Raw genomic sequence first — 23476 nt, forward strand, 5'->3', positions numbered from 1 at the left:
GTCCTCTTATGTTCCCCTTTGCTTGAACACAGTATGGATTTATATCAAGCATGTTTTTTTTTGGTACGGTCGGGATGCAGAGACAGCTTCAGAAAACAAAATAGTAGCTCCATAACAGAAATGTATTCTTTGATATGCTTTTTTTCTCTCTTGTATTATTGTAATTTTTGTTGTTGTTTTTTCACTCTCAAGTAACTTGCTCACCTTTAATCTGTTTAATAGAATATAACATTCTTTCTATGGGAAGGGCTGTATGCTGATGTTGAAATAACTCGTAGCCCAACCCTTTTGTTTTTTGTTGTGTGTTAAAAATGTATGTACTATTGTGTGTATCTTTGAAACAGAGAGCAATAAAATATGATTAAACTAAATTAAACTAATTGAAACAACGCAATAAACTAGAGTTTCCCGTGAAAATCAGTGAGCCTCTTATTTTCCTCTCTCTCACCTAAAACACGTACATCACGAACTCAGAGCTACGGATCGAGTGGTGGCATGTCCCTAGTTAGAGTTGCTTCAATTCATTATCGTCACGGACGAGCTGGCTTTCCTAGTACAAGCTAGCCGTTACACTCACGAAATATCACTTTTCCCAATCCAAGATGACGGCTTTATATAGACAAAGAAGGAAAAAAGGTGGTTTAGAGAGATGCCCTCCACTACTACTATGGAAGTTTATAGCGTCGATACGTGCGGAAACCTCTTTCCTGGGAGGTGGGTAGGGTAGGAGACACTCAAAAGCATCTAAGAAACTTCCTGTGCCTGGACATGGGTATGAACCCCTGACTTCTGGATTGACGGTCAAACGTACCAATGGACCACCGTGCCAGCCAAATGATGAGAAAAATCGACCAGTAGACCATTTGGTCAATAATCAGATAATGCTTTGCCTCGAAAAAAACTTCGTAGGACGAATGTCTATGGTCAGTAGATAAAAAGTGCTATTTTCATCTTACGTAAACAGCCCATCACCATGAATACAACTGTTTCAGACTCGATTTATTATAGCTGATATCATCTATGTGTAGAACAGTTACACTTTTTCTCTATTGATGAAACAGTGTTACTTTTTCTAGTCACATTCCACACCTTCGCCTGACTACACACATTTCTACTGCATTCCTTTAAATATTATTTTTCTCATATTCAAGAAAAAATAAAATAGATAATTAATAATGAATATACTTTTGAAAAGCCAACTGTATCATATATTGAAATATAATTTCGCAATTAAAACTACTTTATTGGAACTGCTGTGTCAGTTAAATAATATATATATGACTATATGTTACATTCACTTTATCAGTACTTATATTTAGAGAAGAAATTTTAAAATAATCAGATCCCCCTCCCCGAAAATGAATTTGACATGTAATGCCATGTTCAGCCAATAAAATAGAAAAAGTTGACATTCCATAGATCGATATTGAAACGTGACAAGAACGAAAATGTTGCAACCTCGGTATTATTGAGCCTATTACAAGATACAAGTCATTGTTTCACATATATTGCATTGTAAATAGTAAAAGCGATAGTATGTAATAAAATCAAGTAAGAATATGTTTTCTATTGGATTTATTAGTGTTTTGGCATCCAGGAAATGTAATATGTAACTTAGCTTTATTTGAATTGGTTGGCTTAGTTATTAAAAATGTCTTAAACCAGTCAATAATTACATAGAAACGAAATTAAGGCGCATATATTTGTATAATGTTTATGTCGATGTTTTAAAAATAAATATAGTTTTTCATAATATTTTCAAAACTAAATCGAAGATAGAACACCTTTTAAATACATTATTGATAAAATTAGCAGGCTTTATTTAACAAAATTAGTACTTTATTTAGAACTATTTTCTATAAGCAGGTGTCCCCGCGGAGGTAGTTGTGTACATGGACTGTGTTGTGCGGTTCTAAACGACCAAAATGGAAATATAGCGGATTTTACATACGTTGTGTTTATTAAGTAAAGTGTCGTATTTATAGGAATAAAAGCATCATAAAGAATGTCATCTGAAACTGTTGCGAAGTCTGTTGGCAAGAAATTGTAAGTAGAGAACATGCAAGCGGCGCATGTTTTTTGATAATTCATTTTTATTTACCTCATTATACTTATAGGCTCATATGGCTCCGTGTTTACTAAAGTAAAGTAAAGCAGCAATTAAGACTTTTGGAAGTGGCCTATAAACCCACTATCACTTTATTTCTCCCCCTTTACTTTTCAGAGCTCACCAGCGCTCCAGATTGATACTCATACCCAGGGTGTGAGTCTGCCTGTGGTGGACAGGGCGGGGGAGTGATGATTGCCATCTCTAAAGCGTTACTCAGTCAAGAACAACCTGACCTTAAAACTAACTGTAATATAATATGGTCAAAAATAACTTTAACTGGTATAAAAAACATTTATGTTGGAGCATACTATAAACCACATGAACTTGACGAACTATCATTGTCTGAACTGTGGTCATCCTTAAGTAAAATCCCGAAGGATAGCATAATATGGCTCCTCGGAGACTTCAACATGCCTGATATCAACTGGGTCAATGAAACACTCAAACCAAATTGTAAAAATAGAAGTCTCTATGAAGATTTTATGGAAAAACTGTCCCACCTAAATTTGGAACAGATGGTAAAAGTCCCAACCAGGTTGTCCAATACCCTTGACCTCTTCCTTACCTCCCACCCATCCATGTCCACCTCGTCAAGACACTTCCGGCCTTGCAACCTCTGACCATGATATAGTATTTCATGAGGTCAAAATAAACAGAGGGCGGACCCATCCAGCCAAAGAGACTAATAAAACAATATCGGAAAAATAACTGGGAGGCGATCAGATCTGACATGCGCTCATTTAGTAGTAGTTTTATTAGTAAGGCCTATACAAACCCTGATGAGGCTTGGAACTCATTTAAGGACAGCTTAAATGAATCCTGTATCAAGCATATCCCTACTAAAATATCCAAATCCCGTGCCGACTTGCCTTGGTTAACTCCCAGAATTATCAGGCTTATCCACAAGCGTGATAAACTCTATCACAAACTCAACAAATCCCCAAATCAAGCTAAGAACCAGAAACTGAAGTCCCTAAAATCTTATATACAAAGGCAAATAAGAGCCTCATACTGGTCATACATGGAAAACGTCATCTTTAGTTATGATTTCCAACCTGGTAGAAATAAGAAATTCTATAGCTACATCAAACATAACAAAAAAGAAAATGTCGGCATAGCCCCACTCAAATCAGATGGTTTCACCCATACTGATCCAGTCACTAAAGCAAACATCCTTAATAAGCAATTTGAATCAGTTTTCTCCCCACCTAAGCCTTAAACATTTGTGCTCCAAACTGTAAACATCCCCTTCCTCCCTAATGGACCAAATAAATTTGACTCCAGAGGGTGTTGACAAACTCCTTCTTGGCCTATCCCCACATAAAGCGTCGGGGCCAGATGAATTATCCCCCGTGTTCTCAAGGAACTTCACCAAAAAATCGCCCCCGTCCTTTGCCACATCTTCAATTTATCCCTAAATACAGGCATTGCCCCTCAAGACTGGAAAAAGGCAATGTTTATCGTTATATTTTTTTGACTTGTCGATATCCGCTAGGTAGACAACGTAAAATATCAAAATGTAAAATCGGTCTACCCGAGGTCTCATTATTTAGACTAGCTTATTTTATGATCTGTTGTCATCCCTCTAAGCCTTACCCGTATCTGCATTTTACTGTTAGGAAAACGAAGATGTTATAATATCCAAAAAAGTCATAAAATTTTGGTCGACCTTACTTGCTCCAATAAATTAAACATTAATTTTCACGTAGAAACTTCAAAATTATGGATTGAATATATTAAACTCATAATTTTTAAAATAGAGACTTAAATCTTCGCAAATATGTGTTAACTGGTGCGAGGAGATATCTACCCGGACACCAGTTTCAATACACAGCAGACTGCCAATGACACTAAATTGCAGAAACAAAACATAAAATATACATTCAAAAACTGTCAGCAAGGCAATTTTATGCTTTAATGTCAACTTAAATTTATTATCAGAGTTGTAATCATTACAAATACATTGTACATGTACCAGAAAACATTCCCAACAGATTTCATTGGGGATTTCCTTAACAGAAATATGCAGAATAAGTTTGGACTTGACGGGACAGCAACAGTCATAAGTTATCATGCTGTCCCAAAACGTCCTATTATTTGGACTAGAGTCTGTCAAAAACTTTTGAAACCATTATTAAAGTAAACACTGGGAGAGAAAATACCAAAGTCCCTGCAGGGGCTCAAAGCCCGGACCTCATGAACTGTTGTCAGACATTCTAACCATGTCACTAAAGGTTTAATCAAACAGCAAGGCTGTTGGAAGTGGTGTATAAATCTGCTATCACTACATTACCAACTTGATAGACAAAAATATATTAGTGGAGAGGTAAAAGTATATTTGATGAGAAAACCCAACCTTTGATCATACCTCAAACTGTTTCGTTTTTATGGGTGTGAAACGCTCAACCTAGCCTTACTTGTTTGGCTTATCGGGATGGCTTTTTTATGATCTGAAATTTTACATAGTTGCCATCTGTGTAAGCCTTACCTGCATCTACATTTTATTGTTAGGAAAACCTAGGCATTCAAAAATCCATAAAACTTAAAAGTCGTAAAATACTGGCCAGAATTACTTGCTCCAACAACTGAAGTTAATCAAATTATCCCGAAACGTCCTATTATTTGGACTACGCTCAGCAATGTCATTAAAGGGAAAACTTTTGTTGTTGGAAGTGGACATCAAAAGTATATCAAATATTGGACGTCAAAAATATATCAAATATGTATTTACTTTTTTGTAAATTACCTCTTATTTGTATCAAGCTGGTAGTCCAAGTTGTCCAAGATGATAATAAACATTATGACCAAGAATGGAAAGTGACAATAATAAATTGAAGCAATACTAACTAGGGACATACCACCTCTTGATCCATAGCACTGACTACCAGCTACAAACTTCCAGTCACTGTTGAGTCCACAGTGTCCACTAAATAACTAAGCAGTTCTTAGCCAGTGTTCACCAAACTTAGAATTTTCATGACATTTTTACCTGGGATATGTTTGATAACCAGGTGGAAAGTCTTTGTTGCTCAGGAGTTATGGCCCCTGATGGTCCCTGAATTAGTTCAAATTGGGAAAATTGATATGTCTAGTCAGTACATTAGTAGTAAAGTCATACAGTAAGTAGGGTACTTTGCAGTGACGGGCATATATTGTTACGGTTTGCCACTCTTGTTATCTTCTTGGCATGCAAGGAAAAATGGCCAAAATGAATGAAAATATGATAGTATTATAAATCATCAGGTGAAGTGATTTAAAAGTAAACTAAACTTGGAGGGATGACAATTATAAAATGATCAGATCTGTAACGAAAGAATTAAGCAAATCCAATTATGTCAGTTGAGTTAATTTTGTATGTAAAGCTAACTGACGTAGCATTATCAGGTTAGTATAAGCTTTTCAGTAGCAGAATTGCAACTGAAAAAAACCCACATAGAACTGTCATCGTATTAAAGCACCAAAAAGTGAGGTTTGTCAGATATATACACATTTTGACCTTGGTACAGCTTAATCAGAATTTTTTTTTTTGACAGAGCAATTAACAAAACCATATAATACATATGCTGTAAAACAGACATGTAACTTATATGACGTGATATAGTATTGAATTTATCACCTCATTCACACATGTGAAATAAAATCAACAAATAGTTTACGGTAGCTTGACTTGGCAATGGAGATTTTTAGTTTGAATCATATAATTTTTTGCCAATTTTGAAAGCCAGATTGCACGTAACATATATCGATCTCTGATGAAAATGAAGTGTTGGAAAGGATGGTCAGATTTAGACTGAGGTTTCAATCAAACATTTTACACAAAAACAAATATTTGATACTAGAATAAATAAGAAAAATTTACTTTACAGGGTTAATTCCCTTTAAAATTAAATCATTTCATTTATTTTTAGCTCACCTGTCACATAGTGACAAGGTGAGCTTTTGTGATCACCCTTCGTCCGTCTTCAGTCCGTCCGAGCTCACATTTGCATACTTAGGTGGCTATAGGAACAATAGGTAACTGTACTTTTTCTTTGATGTCATTCATTCCGTAAGGGTTTCATGTGGCTATATTTCTCTTACGTGGCTAAAAGAACAATAGAGAAAACAAAAGAGTAGCCACATAAGTATCCATATGTAGGAACTTCCGTGCGTCCGTCCGTCAACAATTTTTTGTCTGCACGATAGTGGTTTCAGTAATGATTTTATTTAAACCAAACTTGCACACAACTTGTATCACCATAAGATCTTGGTTCCTTTCTTGAACTGGCCAGATCCCACTATGGGTTCCAGAGTTATGGCCCCTGAAAGGGGCCAAAATTAGCTTTTTTGACCTTGTCTGCACAATAGCAGCTTTATTTATGATTTGATTTTTACCAAACTTGCACACAACTTGTATCACCATAAGATCTTGGTTCCTTTCTTGCACTGGCCAGATTCCATTATGGGTTCCAGAGTTATGGCCTCTGAAAGGCCTAAATTAGCTATTTTGACCTTGTCTGCACAATAGCAGCTTCATTTATGATTTGATTTTAACCAAACTTGCACACAACTTGTATCACCATAAGATCTTGGTTCCTTTCTTGAACTGGCCAGATTCCAGTATGGGTTCTAGAGTGATGGCCTCTGAAAGGGCCAAGATTAGCTATTTTGACCTTGTCTGCACAATAGCAGCTTCATTTATAATTAATCAAACTTGCACAAAATTTGTGTCACCATAAGATCTCGGTTCCTTTCTTGAACTGGCCAGATCCCATAATTGTTTCCAGAGTTATGGCCCCTGAAAGGGCCAAAATTAGCTATTTTGACCTTGTCTACACAATAGCAGCTTCATTTATGATTTTATTTTAACCAAACTTGCGTACAACTTGTATCACTACAAGATCTTGGTTCCTTTCTTGAACTGGCCAGATCCCTTAATGTTTTCCAGAGTTATGGCCCCTGATAGGGCCAGAATTAGCTATTTTGACCTTGTCTGCACAATAGCAACTTCATTTATAATTTGAATTTAATCAAACTTGCACAAAACTTGTGTCACCATAAGATCTTGGTTCCTTTCTTGAACCGGCCAGATCCCATAAGGGGTTCCAGAGTGATGGCCCCTGAAAGGGTCAAAATTAGCTATTTTGACCTTGTCTGCACAATAGCAGCTTCGATTATGATTTGATTTTAACTAAACTTGCACACAACTTATATCACCATAAGATTTCGATTCCTTTTTATACGCCCGAAGGGACGTATTATGTTATCGCCTCAGTGTCCGTCTGTCTGTTGGTTAGCCATTTCCCTTCCGCTCTGTAACTCTTGAACCCCTTGAAGGATTTCAAAGAAACCTGACACAAATGTTCACCTCATCGAAACGACATGCAGAGCGCATGTTTCGGATGGCTCACTTGAAGGTCAAGGTCACACTTAGGGGTCAAAGGTCATATGACTTTGTTTTGTGTGTATATTGCTCTGCATTTGCGTTGCATTGCAGTGCTCTTGTTTTTATTTGGCAGATCCTTCTTTTGTTCACTTACAATATCTTTTTTTACTTCCCTTTTATGTAGGACTGTCATTGATAGAAACGATATCGATGTATCAATGATATTTTTTGGTCGATCGATTATCGATTCCCATTTTCAAAAATCGATATTTTACAGAGAGAAAAAACTACCCAAATAAACACTCAGACCCTAAAAAACAACTAAAGTTCACAAAGTTGTAAATTTGGATAAATGCAAAAAAAGGAGTGAAGGCAAAATAAAAATGAAAGATGTCATTAATTTTTATGTATTTCTTTTATTTCATAAATACAAATACAACACAATCAAACAGAAATATGGAAAGTAGGCAATAAAACTCAAAATAGCATTTACAGGAAGATATATAGCATGCATATGAACAAATAGGTCGTTAATCTAACTTAATAATCAATATAACGATGTATCGTCGATATTTGTCTTCTGATATATCGGTATCGTCGATACATCTAAGACCCAATCAATGACAGCCCTACTTTTATGTTACTATAAATAGCTTATTTAATAACTTTTTTATTAGTGGCCATAGGGAAAAACCGAGACCACTTTTCTGTGGTACAACATGGATGGTACCTCCAATTTTTAGGTGTATTTTGACATATCTTTACCTTGTAAGAATTCTTTTTTCAAAATTTTGCTCCTAACCTCCTCTGATGTACTATATTTTCTCATAATTCTTTTGATTGATCTTGATTATGATTTTTTGACCTTCTTGTCCTTAAGTGCAATGATAACAGGTGAGCGATATAGGGCCATTATGGCCCTCTTGTCTATCCAGTGTTAAACTTACTTCTATTTTCTACCATTCAATTCAATACAGATACAATGATTCTTTTAATAATCAAATAAGGTTATTTAAATTCATGGGGAATAAAGAGTCGGAAAAGGGTTTGATGTGTTATTAATCCGTACAATTTTAATTGAATTTAACCTTGTGACAACCATGCAAAATGTCAGACATGAACACTCATTCCTCTTATCCAATCTGTTTATTGTTTGAGGTTGTAGTATCTTAGATGGTGTTAGAAATGAAAAGCAGTAGTAGTGTTGTTGAGAGACTAGTATGATTTAAATACTCCTTTTATTCCCTTTTGTTTTAGTAGGCCAATAATTTTCATTGTTTTGATTTCTGGTCATTAAAATGTAAAATATATTTATATGTTGTTTTTTTTTTTCAAATCATTTTTGTCTGTTACATTCTCAGGTAGTGGTCAGTTGAGATCAAGTGTATCTATTGGGATTTGGAGTGTAGCTGGGTAGGAGTGTTGCCCTGAACATGCAATAATTTTATTCATGTTCTATACATATGTAAGATATAATGGAACTGTTGAAGGAAAAAATAACCTGAGCATTACAAATCAAATTTGGTTTTAATGTGTTGTTTACTTGGTAATATTAAAGCTACTATAGTTTAATTATTCTGACAGAATTTGTTTGGTTACAAAAGTGGGAGGCCTTTTGAGTTGGCATTGTTTACTATAGGTATCTGGTTATTATATGCTTTCAACTTTGCTTATTTGTAGATTTTGGGGGGTTTGGGTTCTTGCAGGTGTGCGGTTGCTTGGGGGTGTGCTTGGGGTGTTGGCTGACAGGGCACAGTAAATATCTAATTAATATTTTAATTTAATATTTTGGTTCATGAAGTGTAAGAAATGTTAATGAAAACTATAATCAACTTTTTTGTTATACTAAATTTTAATGAAAACTGTCATTTGTTACACTAATTAACATCCCAAGTGTACATTTCACATTATAAATAATTACATACATGTATACCAAATAATCAGTCACTGTAAAAAGTGTTGATAGCAAGGGAAAACACAAAAATGTTATAAAATATAAATTCTGAATATTGTAGAATATAAAGTAGTGTGTTTTAGTAAATATCAAATTTGTGTAGATACTTGCAGGGTACATTTATAAATGTATGTTGCTATAGAAGCTTGAATTTAATGTAGAAACTACTGAATAATAAGCATTTTATTCATTCAGTACGTAATTGGCAGAAATATAGTTTACAGAAGTGTTTTCATTTTGGACAAAGTATTAGAAAATGCATTTGCTTAACATGCTAAAAGTCTTATTAAGACTAAATTTTTCTTCAATTTTTCTTCACAAACATATGAAACAGCTTTCCAAGAGATGTTATGCATAATAACATGTTTTTTTTTAAAAGCACTACCTTCAGTACCGCATATGAACTTGTACAGTAAGAGCCATAAAGGGAGGTAATAAAAACCAGTGGATTCAATAAAACTTTCTACTATGTTAATTAATATCCAAACATTTGACAACTATTAGAGAAAACAATTTCTGGGAAAATTGGTAATTTAACAAAAAAAAAATTATTTTGTTTAGTACAACATTAGTGTGTTATGAGCCTCTAAATCAAGTTTTGGGTACTGTAATTTCATTAATTTTGGTTGGGCTTGATATTTCGTGGTTTTGGTTCATAACAGGCCAATTTCTGTGGGGATATGAATTTGTGGATTTCAACTTTTGAACATAAATTGAATGGGAATTTACTTGTCATTTGGGATTAAATTTCGTGGAATTGACTCAACCTCGCATTCACGAAATTTAGTCCCCACGAGAATTATTAATGATTTCCTGTATACTGTTAATGTTTTATATACCGGTATTAAATTAATTTTTTAACTGCTGGATCAATAATTATTTATCTTTAACAAATAGTAGAATTTTCCAGTATTAAAACTTCTTAAAAGGTTAAAATCCCCGAAAAAAAATTCATATATGAGCCTTGCAATGGGAATATACCCAAAATAGTGGGTGTGAGACCTGCAGGATCCAGACCGACTGCGCATTCCGAGACCTGTCTGGGTCAGGCTCATGCTGTTCTCTTTTTATAGCCTATTGGAATTGGAGAAAATTTAGCGAACAGCATGGTTCCTGACCAGACTGAGTCGGAATGCCGGCTGGTCTGGATCTCCATGCTGGTCGCTACCCCCCACTATGTTGGTTTTCCCCATGGCACGGCTCATATATCATGGTTACGTCTTAAAGGGACAATAATTCACCATATAAATGTACGCATGAAATGCAAATATATTAATCTAACATGTAAATAAAACTACATCAAATCTCTGACAATGACAAGATCTTTTTGAAGAGTTTTAAAGCTTCTTCATTTTAAGTTGAACAACCCCCACAAGTTATAAATTGAATTTAAATTCCTTGTATATAAAATGGAATATCTAGATATTCATTCTTTGACGTCTGGTTTGTTTGTTTTATCAGTTATAATAACTGAACGGTAGTTTGAGATCTTCAAAAATAAGGTATTCGAACTTATTGGATATATAGTTATTTCATGCTTACTCAAAATATTTTGAATTTTTTGAAAATCTTCTAATATGTTCTATATACAGTGAAATTAACGACTTTCATTGGGTGCTAATTTACATGCGTTTCATTGTTGCATCAATCTGCTGAAACAAATCCTGACAGTAATTTTCAATTTATCTGTAAAAGTTGTTTAACGCTAATGCTTGAAATTTTATGCCCACAAGGCAGGTTATATAACTGGTTTTAATATGTTTCAAATATATCATATTAAAGCAGAGAACCCATAATAATAATTGGCTGTGTGTGCTTTGAGCTGTATTTATTTCTGAAAAATGCCAAATTGCCTGACAAGACTGTATTATATTATGGGGGCCTCAGTGGCTGAGTGGTTAAGGTCGATGACTTCAAATCACTTGACCTCTCATCTGTTGAGGGTCGTGCATCACTCGGGGCGTTGAAATTTTTCTTGAGGAAGCCATTCTAGCTGGCTTTGGAAGGGCTGTGGTTCTACCCAGGTGCCAATCATGATGAAATATATACGAAGGGGCATCTGGGGTCTTCCTCCACCATCAAAGCTGGAAAGTCACCATATGATCTATAGTTGTGTCAGTGCGACTTTAAACCCAACCAAAAAAAAAATGTATTATCACAGTGACACTGTGACACATGGAAGTTGCAGTAAGTCATAACACTAAGCAGTTGGGTAAAAACCTTCTTCTTTAAAGACCATTTTAATAGTCATTCTAACTGCACAAAATACAAAATGTATCTCTTTTTTTTTTAAAATACAATTTTTGTGGTAAATGTTTACATTGTTTATTTATATATTTTCAGGCGATACTACTTTGAAGTGAAGCGTTTAGAAGATGGGTTTGATTTGTCAGGGGTTAATGCCCCACAGTTGAATCATCCGCCTCTTAAGTCTGTAAGTAATCATTTAGAATATTATATAGTTTCCAGCAGTAATATGCTATGTTCTAATGTAATAATTGCTTGGCTATATACTTTTGTGTCTATCTTTAATAATTGTAAGAAAATTTTGTTTTATGCTCTGATAATGACAGTAAAATTTACTGTTGCTTAGTGGATAACGTTGTATTCAAGAGAGTACATGGATTAAAGATATGTTCAGAGAGTACATAGCTGCCAACGTCTCCATGGTTTTGCAGTAACAGCCAGTAAATATTTTGTTTACGACTTTCTCAAAATTAGTGTCTTTAATTCATCAGATCTTTTTCAGAAAATTAGGTGAAGCAATTAACTGCAGTTATAATTAACTTGTTGATATTTGTAGAAAATTGTAGACAATTGTTTTAAAACCATTGCGCATTTACTTAGGGCATAATTTGGGACTTAGTTAAACGTCAGTCACCCTACAAAGAGAATATTGTTGAATATGCTACAAAAAGAGAAAAGGTAGGGAGTAGCACACAGTGTGGAACTGGTTTTTGTGAAGTACAGTAAAACCTGTTTAACAGCCCAAAATTCTCCTGAAAAAATACACCCAAGAAAAGGCAAAACAAATTAACAATTTAAAGATTGTCCTTGAGTAATAAAATTTTGTTGTACAGACTTTTTTGAATGCCCAAAAAATTATCCTAAATTACCCACAGTATGTTTTTTTAACACCAAATTTAGTTGAAAAATGGTATAATAATAGTAAGGTAAATACATTTGCATACTTAGGTGCGCTGTTTGAATAATAGGTAACTGTACTTTTCTGTGATGCCATTCATTACGTTAGGCTTGTATGTGGCTATTTTTCTCTTACATGGCTTAAAGAGCAATAGAGAGAACATAGAGTAGCCACATATGGATCCATATGTTTGGAATGTTGCGTTCGTCTGTCCGTCCTTACAAGGTTAACCCAAAAATGGGACGTTTACGTCTAGCATCAATACCAAAAACTAGATGACTTGTTACCTTATGCAGATGTTTACCTGTGGCCATTCCTCATCTTCAGGACTCACATCGAACATCAGTTTGCCCTTGACTTGAACTTGACCTTCGTTTTGGACTTAGGTTGCTTTGTATCGACAAGGATGCCACTGGGGGCATCAAGTGTTTATTGAACGCAGCTCCTTGTTTTTATTAAGTTTTTTTAACTTTTTTTTCTTGGACTATTTTTTGCTAATTTCAGCCAAAATAATCGTACTAGGGATAATTTTGGGATATCATTTGGGGTACATTGTAGTTAAAGACTACATAACTACATTTTGTCAGTTACATTCACTACGTCCCATTACAATGTTTTGTCCATTTTGGATTTTCATCTTTTTTGTGTAATGGGAGTCCATTTCTGCCAGATTTATTATTCTTTTGGCACAGTTTGAAATTCATATTAGTGTTGTTAACAGGTATTACTGTATTTTGATTGAAGTACATGTATGGTGCTTATTAATATGCACTTGTTTTATTCAGCGGGCTACACTGCAGTATGATGGTTTGCACGACTGGGCGCTTAAACATTACTCTTGAGTCAAGCATGATGTCAAAACAAGAATCACTCAAATGCATCCGGTAAGGACTTTGTTGTATCATCTCTCACAGTTGTACTGTATTACAAAATGTTAGCGTTAACAAAGTAAAACTCATATTGCTATCTAAATCCTTTAACACTCTTACTATCAGACAATGAGTTACCTTGCAATTTTTTTTTGACTAAACATTTTGTACTTTTCAAAACTATTTTTAAAATTAAGGTAGTGGACTTACAATGAAAATCGGCAATATCCAGACCATAGTATATTCTTGGAAGGAATTACCTGGTAATTTAGCTCCTGTAGGCATTCCATATTAAATTGCATACAGAGAAGAAAGTAGTGTTGGTTGTCTCTGTTACAAGGCCGCTAACACGGTTGGGAATCAGAATATTTGTTTGTTGTTTTAATTGGGTCTTTCAAAATAGTTTAGTATGATATAAAGCTAATAATTACTACTGTTCCTATTATTTGTTTGTTTGATTCAATTCTTGAAATGGTAAATTTGTGTTAAAATACAAATATTGCTTACAGGTTTTTGTTACTAGATCTAGATAGCTTGCAAGTAAAAAATAATAAAGTTTTTATTCCAGAAACAAAACATAGCTTTTGAGAAAATTGTAGAGAGAAAAATATTGAGAAAAATTGACAAAAGGGTAATAACTGAGGAGTAAACATTGGTCACAGCATTCATAAACTGTTATCATTGAAGACCATTTACCAAGTATTAGGTTTTAAGAAAGTTTTGACTGAAACAGGGGTGAAATTAATATTTTTATGGAAATAGTTTGTGGCAAATTGTATGAAATGTATAATTTTATAAAATATGAAGTACATCTATGAATAAAATTTCCATGTAAATATTTGCAGTAGTATATCCTTCAACAAACAAAACTATGATCAATATTTTACATAGAAACAAAACTTTGACACTAATTACAAATATGAAGTGACTGTATTAATATTTTCTGTATATGTAAACATTAAAGCAAGCACTTATTGACACTGTATGTTTGAAGCGCTTCAATTTGTTTCTGTTTGGTTATCAATTATGAATCTTACAGTCAATACAAAGTAATATCAGGAGAATCGTAAATTGTGTCTCGACGCAATCAAGTATGTTTATATTAACACTCTTAATGTGAAATATTTCTTTTCTGGTTGCCATGACTGTGTTTTTTTTAATGAATTACTCTTCTTTACCTCATTGTGTTCATGTATTAAAGTAAAAACACAGTTTTAGACCATCAAATCGTTTTTTTTTTAACTACTTCTTTTATAATTGTTTTACGCAAATTAAACTAGAATTCATTCCGTTGTGCATGAAATATGAATTCTGTGTTTGTTTTAGGGATTATCTGAATGAACTCAAGGTTACAAAGTTTTTGCCACACTAAATTGAATATTAACCAGATTTGCGATTACATATCTAACTTTAAATAATACTTTCAAACAGGTTTAAACTTTTGTTGATAAATAAAGTGACTTGGTAACCTCATGTTATTGTCAATAGATAGAATTATTTACAACTTTATTTGAAAATGTAAGAATGGGTGTAATTTGTAAACCACAAAAGGTGGTTTAGATCTTATTGATCACCAGGAATTAACGTAAACACGGCTTGCATTAAAAAATGGAGCAGGTTTGTTTTTTTTTAAGTATTTACATCGCCTAAACTTGTGCACAAATTGATTTAATTAATATCAAATATATTACTGTTGTGTATGTACAGTCGAAACATATGCTAAAGATAACCTATGAATAGAGAACACTAGTTTTATTTCCAGTTCAAATGTTTAACTTTTTGAACTTTTGAATAAAAATCACCCGAAAAGAAAGGCCTATATACAGGTTTTACTGTATCTCTACAGCTGAATGAAAATCAAATCTTGAGAATAATTTATGGTTGTTGTTTGTTCATTAATTCTTCAGTATAAAACTATAAAAGACTTTCTTTTAGCTAAAACAAAATATGTAAAGACATTATCTGATTAAGAGAAAACTGTATTAAAAGTACAGCATCTTGTATGGGACTCAATACTTCGTTGGACGGAGAACATCGGGAGGAAGACCTGAAAAGCTTCTGAAAACGCTTACATGTACAAGCATAAGGTTTATTGTAAGTTCCCGCATCTGCTATAACCATCATCTATCTTTATACATCATCATTAACATGGTCTTAACTGTAATTACTAGGTAAAACATATACTGGTTTTAATACATTTCTCCTTTACTTTCATTCTTTTAGTTGAAAAGTACATAGATAATTTTTCGGTATTTTGTACTGACATGACCGTGAAAGGTCTACGAAACATTGTGGTGTTATTAGCTGAAAGAAGTCACATGTAAATTGTCATATGTTGTCTTGGCAGAGAAGATGTTAAGAACCAACAGGTCGTGAAAGTATAATTTGTTCCTTTTCAAGAGGTCAGAGATGGCTAAATGGGACATATGCATCCTCCTCATTCCAGTTACATGTTCTCTTTTAACCCTTACCCTGCTAAATTTCTATAATGAACTTGTCCATCTTTCAATTTAGACAGTTCCATTAAACTGTGAAAAGGTGAGTGCTTACAAAAAAGATTCTGCCTGAATGGCTAACAGGTGAAGATTTCATGTTCAGACTGCATGTGATGTGCAGGGCTGATCATGATTCTATCACTGGTTAGCAAGGCGAATCAATGTGTCTGACATGATAAGGCTGACAAGGAAAATATTTGCTTAAAATGTCTAAAAAACTATAAATGACAATGAAAAAATTAAAAGAGGGGTTAAGTTTAGGCCGTAGTTTTTTGGACAGATCACTTGTGATATTGTTGTCCACAATGATTTTATACAGAATCAGTTTCCACTTTGACTATACTGCTTGTTTTGAAGAGGAAGATAGTAGAATGTCAAGTGAAATGGTGAGAACTTCTGGGAACAGTCTGCAGCTCTTCTTAGATGGGAAATGAAACAAGATTATAAGGAATGTTATACCATTCACAGTCATGTCTGGAATCAGATACCATCAAAGTATATAATTATTTCCTGTAAGAACATATTGATCTTTCTTGCATCAAAATAGAAGCTTCATCATCATTAGTCTTCCTGTAATAGCATGCTGAGGACATACAAAGTTTCATTCTGCGGTTTACGTCAGAACTTTTTCGAAAAGTCATCTGCTTTGAGCTAATTAAATAACTGCTACATGTATAAATAGAACATAGTATAGTATGTTTTATATGCATTGTTTTATATGAATCATAATATGATTATTTTATTTTATTATGGTGCTAAGTACATAGAAACAAGATGCTATGGCCTAAATACTATGCTTAATGATTTTCATGACATCACATTACTTTCATATAAGGCGGAAAAAAAAAATTGTTTGTTTCCGGTATCACGACCACTACCCTAATTTTTGGCCCGACCATAAATGTTTTTTATGGCCTTGAGAATATTAATTCAAACTTTTTAAACAATAAGATGCAAAACTGCACGTTTTTTTGCTTTAACATGGCCTGTGATGTTAGAATCAACTTATGATCTCTAAAGGCTTAAACCCCCTATTTGTAATCATTTTTTGTCAAAAAAAATAATTTCCGACAAAAAGTCTCCCTTAATAAAAAAAAATTTTCCAAAAAAAAAAAAAATTTTCCGACCTACCTACCCTAATTTTTTTGAGCATGTTACCGGAAACAAAGAATTTTTTTTTTAGGCCTAATGATAACCAATTTAAAATAAGCCCTTGGCTGGAATTTTAAAAACAATTAAACTTGACTTTGAAGTATATTCAGCGAAACTTGTTGAAGATGTAATGATAGTTTTATCATTTCGCAAAAAAACTCTGATTACAGATCTAATAGAGTAAGGGGTGGTAGATAAAGGTGTGTATGCATTCAAAAGTAAATTTTATTGCATACATCTGCAAAAATACAAGATCAGACTATAATGTATACAATCATGTTAAAGTCTTGATTTTATCTTGAATATAGCTATAATGAAATAATCTGTTCTTTGAATTTTGTTTATGAACAGTTGTGTTCACATTTATAAACTAACATTTATCAAAATCAATTGGTATAGGAAGACTTTCAAAGATTGGGGCCAAAGTTGAAAGCGTGACCTAAGTTTCAAGGTTGTTGGGGCAGGGGTTAGCCAAATCTGTATTTTATTAATTTTGAACAACAAAGAGTCTCTGTCTGTCAAAAGTTCAAGCAGCTATTTTGTACTGCAATAATAACAATTTTAGGACCAGTGTTGGGAGTTGGACTACTTGCACCTTTATCTACCAGTTTAAGGTCTAAATATCTTTAAAACTATGTTTTACCTTCTTTCATCTTTCACTGTTCTTTTCACACTGTGTCATTTGCTATCAAATTTCACTTGTCACGTATTTTCATGATTTTCATAATATTATATTGTACATGCATATTTCTACAAACAAGGATATATTTAAATGTTGCACGTTTCACAATAAAGCACTCGGGCAGCTCTGCTAGCACTAATCAAAAGAAACAAAATGGATCTGACCTTCACACAAGGAAATATGGTCACCATGGTAACAGAACACAAGCATGGCAGCCAACACAGAATAAGGTTTAACGCAATTTACTGCATGGTGTGTTGTGAAAGATATTATAAAATTTAATGTTGCACATACATATAAGAGGTGCACATGTATGCATGTTTTTAAACGGGTAGATGTACATGTATGTTGCTTAATGTATTTGTATACAGTTAATGAGGATTGAAATAGTGTCTTACAAAAGGGTTCCATGTTGGTGAACGGGAATATTATTATTTTAAAATTATATCTGTATAATGAATTTAATCGTGTTCAAATGTTATAATGACAGAGGTGGATACTAATGCTAGAATCAGACACCGGGTCAAGTCAAAGGAAAAGCTTGTTAACACTCTTGTTCATTTGATGTGCATGAAAACTTGGTGAGAATGGTTTGTCTGCATTAAAATATCGAACAAATTTTTATTGGGTTTGTTGGGTCAAAAAACTAGGTTCACCAGGTTAAATCAAAGACCTAAACTTGTTTACGCTCAAGAGGCCACTTTTTTTGGTCCAATCTTAATTGCAAATTGGTCAGAATTTTGTCTCATGAATCACTATGTTAAAAATTGTTACATTGTCTATTTGTGTGTTACTCTGGTGAGCGGGCCTAGGGCCGTGTTGGCCCTCTTATTTTGTAGGGGGGTATGTCATTTAGGTCTTTGGAATGGAAAATGGTTTCCACTCAAAACTAAATTGACGTAGTGGCCCACTGCCTTCAGACTTCATTGGGTGTTGAGGGTGATTAAGTTGGCTGATTTGATATCCTATTGCCCCACTATGTTCGAAAGCAGCACCCAATAATCAGGGCTTGGGACTGTTCGAAAGCATGTCTCCTGGCAGGCCAAGAGCTGCTCAGGATTTCCACTGGCCTTGCTGCTATTTATACTCATTTTTAGCCTTCATCTGATTTTTTGAAAAAAAATGATGAGTTATTGTCATCACTTTGAGCGGTTGTCGGCGTCGGCGTTGCCTGGTTAAGTTTTTATGTTTAGGTCAGCTTTTTCTCATAAACTATCAAAGCTATTGATTTGAAACTTGGAATACTTGTTCACCATCATATGGCTGACCCTGGTATGCAAAGAAACTAACTCCATCTTGCTTTTTGCAAGATTTTTGGCCCCTTTGTAATTAGAAAATATCAGTTTTCTTGGTTTAGTTTTTGTTTAGGTCATCTTTTCTCATAAACTATCAAAGCTATTGGGCTTTGATGAACTTGGAATTCTGTTTCACCATAATAAGCGACCCTGGTACATCAAGAATACATAAACTCCATCTTGCTTTTTGGCAAGATTTATTTGCCCTTTTGGACTTTAGGAAAATCAGTTTTCTTGGTTAAGTTTTTATGTTTAGGTCAGCTTTTATCCTAAACTTTCAAAAGTATTGCTTTAACTTGCAAACACTTGTTCACCATAATATGTTGACCTTTACAGCAAGAAACATAAACTCCAATCCTGCTTTTTGCAAGATTTATGGCACCTTTTGGATTAGAAAATAATCAGTATCTTGGTTTAAGTTTTATGTTTAGGTCAACTTTTCTTTAAAACTATCAAAGCTATTGCTTTGAAACTTGCAACTTTGTTGACCATTCATAAGCTGACCCTGTACAGCAAGCAACTAACTCCATCTGCTTTTTGCAAAATTTTTGCCCTTTTGGAAACTTGAAAATCATTTTCTTGCTTTGAGTTTTTGTTTTAAGTCAACTTTTCTCATAAACTATCAAAAGCTATTGCTTAAAACTTGCAAACAACTGTTTTTCACCATCATAAGTGGACACTGAACATCAAGTAAAATAACTATATCCTGCTTTTTTTGCATGAATGATGGCCTTTTGAGACTTTAGAAAAAGCATGGGTAGCGACAATATTTTATCACACAAAATAAATCAGATGAGCGTCAGCACCCGCAAGGCGGTGCTCTTGTTTTATATCAGTTTTAAAGTTTAATGAAAATGGTACCTACTAGAATCTTGTCATGGACAATTGAGCATCTAACTAATGTGATCAAAATGCAATACTGTGCAAAACGGGACTTATATTACTCATTTTTACAAGCGAAAAAGTTTTTTTAGTTGCATTCAATTTAACATTGCTGCAACATTCACATTTGTTTGAAACACTTCACTTTCTTTATCTTTTTTCAATGTTTTTATAAAACTATATATATGTTGTCTAAACAGTTTTTAGCTCATCTGATTTTTTGAAAAAAAATGATGAGTTATTGTCATCACTTGAGCGGTTGTCGGCGTCGGCGTCGGCGGTCTGCGTCGGCGTTGCCTGGTTAAGTTTTATGTTTAGGTCAGCTTTTCTACTAAAAACTATCAATGCTGTTGCTTTGAAACTTGGAATACTTGTTCACCATCATAAGCTGGACACTTGGTATAGCAAGAACATACTCCATCTTTGCTTTTTGCAAGATTTATGGCCCTTTTTTTTTTAGAAAATATAAGGTTTTTCTTGGTTAAGTTTTATTTTAGGTCGATTTTATCACTTAAACCTATCAAAGCTGTTGCTTTGAAAAATTGGAATACTTGTTCACCATCATAAGCAGACCCTGCTACATCATGAAACATAAACTCCATCATGCTTTTTGCAATGAAATTATTGCCCCTTTTGGACTTAGGAAAATCAGTTTTCTTGGTTAAGTTTATGTTTTAGGTCTGCCTTTTAATTCTTATCTATCTCTATAAGCTATTCCTTTAAAACTTGCAAACCACTTGTTCCCCATTTCATAAAGCTGACCCTGTTACAGCATGAAACATTTCTCCATCCTCTGCTTTTTGCAAGATTTATGGCCCTTTTGGACTTAGAAAATATCAGGATTTCTTGGTTAAGTTTATGTTTAGGTCAACTTTTTCTCTTAAACTATCAAAGCTATTGCTTTAAAACTTGAACTCTGTTCACCATCATAAACTGACCCTGTAACAGGCAAGACAACATAACTCAATCCTGCTTTTGCCATAATTATTGCCCTTTTGGACTTAGAAAAATCATTTTCTTGGTTGAATAATATGTTTAAGTCAACTTTTCTCATAAACGATCAAAAGCTAGCTTAAAAAACTTGCAACCAGTTTTTCACATCATTTGGGACACTGTACATCAAGAAACATAATCTCTATCCTGTTTTTGCAAGGATGTTGATGGCCCTTTTTTGACTTAGAAATTCATGGGTTGACATATTTCTATTATACAAAAAAAAATCAGAGGAGCGTTCTGACCCGCTAGGGGTTGCTATTGTTTTAGTGGTGTGTTTTTCATGTTGTTGTTAACCATTAGAGATGTTAACATTAGTTTACGGATATGATAAAGTACCCCGGAGTCATGATAACCTCCTCGTGCTTTTATTTGGGATTGGCTGATAGAAAAATTCAAAGTCTTGCTTCAATAGATACTGCTTTATACCAAGTCATTAAGGAATACAAGCAAATCACTGAACTTCAATAGTATTTGTTATGTTGTTTTCATTATATCACCTAGTAGCTAGAATCCTGTCAATTTCAGCAAATTATGTGCATGTAAGCAGACTATTCATTAATATTGCATGCTGGAGTTTGTCTATTATTGTTTATCGTAGATGTTTTACTTTAATCATGGATGATTAGAATACATTTCACAGGTTTCAGATTTAATGGAAATAGTACTGTTGCAGTTACATAATTTTCAGTTGAATGAAAGCAAATGTCTTTTCGTTTTTTTCTACAAGTTTTTTTCTCAGTTGTATTTTATTGTTACCGGTAATTAAAGTCTTAATTGTGACTTCAGAGAAAGCTCAGCTGGTATATCTGTATCTAAACTTGCTTCAGTTTTTGTGATATATTATGCAAAAATACATTTAAAGTTTAATTGCCTATCCTTACTATACTGTTCTACTGAAATTATACTTGAAAATTTGATATTTTATCATCTTAGTTTATTCAAATTTTCTGATTACTTGATTATAATTACCCTCTCTAACAAGAAATCCTGTTACACATAGAACATTTTATGATCATAGATAAATAAAACAGCATTTTTCATTAACATTAACATTCTAACGGAAATGTCCAGTTTATTTTCTTAGTGTAAAGATTGTTATTTTTATTTCAGCATCCCACAATGCCCCAGTGGATGTATCGACACCATCCCAGGGAGGGTAAAGCAATACGTCCTGAGTTTGTTGGCTTTGGTGTGGGTCTCAAATCAGAGAAACGAAAGTAAGAGAAAACTTAAATAGAATATATTGTATAACATTTTTGGGTTTGTCTTTGACATATTTTAAAAGAATTTATTTAGAGCAAGTGTATTTGAATTGATTTTTTTCGTTAACGCTGATGTTAAAAAAATTTGAAAGATATTAGAAATAAAGATATGATAAAATTTATTTAATGTTGACAAGACATAGGGAATATTATACTTACATGGTGATCTGGGCGTTTTTATCAAGTTAAGTTGATTGTGTTACTTTTTGTATCACCCAAGTCAGAAGGACAGTAATATAATGATATGAAAACCAACCAAATGTGATATAAAACATTCTTTGAAGTGTAATTTTCCTTTTATTACAAACATATTCATCTTGTTTTATCATCATATATGTATTTTCTGAATTTGTTTACCCTTATTGGTCTACCTTTTTGACCTACCACCTTGGTGATATGGATTCAGATGATGCCAGATGTTGTAACAAGTAAAAATGTTAATAAAGTCTGTTGTTTTTTTTTAATAGAAAATGTAAAGGTTAAAGTAATAAAACATTGTAACTTAAGGAACAGATAATACAAATTGTAAAAGAAAACAAATGTAAAATAGAGATCATAATAATTGTACGTTATCACAATTTTTAACTTGCTAATGGTTGATGTTAAATGACATGAATATTACATGATATAGTTGATAAAGCCCCCTAAAAATATTGTTGTTTGCTTGAAATGCTTGCAAAGAAACTTGGCAAAGGGGAGTGTTCTTTTTGAATGTGTTATTTTTTTCTTCAAAATCCATATTTTATTTTGCTTAGAAGTAGTTATCTATGATTCTCTTTTTTTTTCATACAGACAAATAAAGGGAGGTTTCCCATTGATGAGAAGTGTCCCCAGTAGTAAGTAACTAAAGGAGAGGCACAACAGGCTGATAGATGTCGCCTACAAAATATTGTTGCCTCGTAAGTCATATGATCTTTTGCATTTGCTATTTTTCCTCAGGTGCCTTTATGTTTAGTTAAAATTATCTTTTGAAAAAGCATCGCTTTCTTATAAAACTTACAAAAGCTAGATGTTCAGATTAAAAAAAAGGTCACAAAATTTGCTTATTGAGATTTGAGCCGTGCCATGGGAAAACCAACATATTGGGTTTGCGACCAGCATGGATCCAGACCAGCCTGCGCATCCGTGCAGTCAGGTCAGGATCCATGCTGTTCGCTTTCAAAGACTATTATAATTAGCGAAACCATTAGCGAACAGCATGGATCCTGATCAGGCTGCGCAGATGCGCAGGCTGGTCTGGATCTATGCTGGTCGCAAACCCACTATGTT

At 33.7% G+C, this 23476-nt stretch overlaps 1 protein-coding gene across 3 annotated transcripts; it reads left to right on the plus strand.

Moving 5' to 3' along the window:
* The first annotated feature begins 1682 nt into the window (after window positions 1-1682).
* Window positions 1683-23096, plus strand: LOC123562422 (uncharacterized). 3 transcript variants are annotated; one of them, XM_053524046.1, is made up of 5 exons: window positions 1683-2046; window positions 11773-11863; window positions 12277-12354; window positions 22056-22162; window positions 23000-23096. In XM_053524046.1, exons 1-5 carry the CDS (start codon window positions 2006-2008, stop codon window positions 23049-23051), a joined length of 369 nt encoding a protein of 122 aa, XP_053380021.1. In that variant the 5' UTR covers window positions 1683-2005; the 3' UTR covers window positions 23052-23096. The 3 variants fall into 3 exon arrangements, 2 of the variants coding, with proteins under 2 accessions (XP_053380021.1, XP_053380025.1); XR_008367240.1 differs by lacking the exons at window positions 12277-12354; window positions 22056-22162; window positions 23000-23096 and adding an exon at window positions 13360-13411 and having other exon boundaries at window positions 1694-2046; XM_053524050.1 differs by lacking the exons at window positions 1683-2046; window positions 11773-11863; window positions 12277-12354 and adding an exon at window positions 17589-18002.
* Window positions 23097-23476: the final 380 nt, after the last annotated feature.

This window comes from Mercenaria mercenaria, chromosome 2 (genome assembly GCF_021730395.1).
Source record: "Mercenaria mercenaria strain notata chromosome 2, MADL_Memer_1, whole genome shotgun sequence".
Taxonomy (NCBI): domain Eukaryota; kingdom Metazoa; phylum Mollusca; class Bivalvia; order Venerida; family Veneridae; genus Mercenaria; species Mercenaria mercenaria.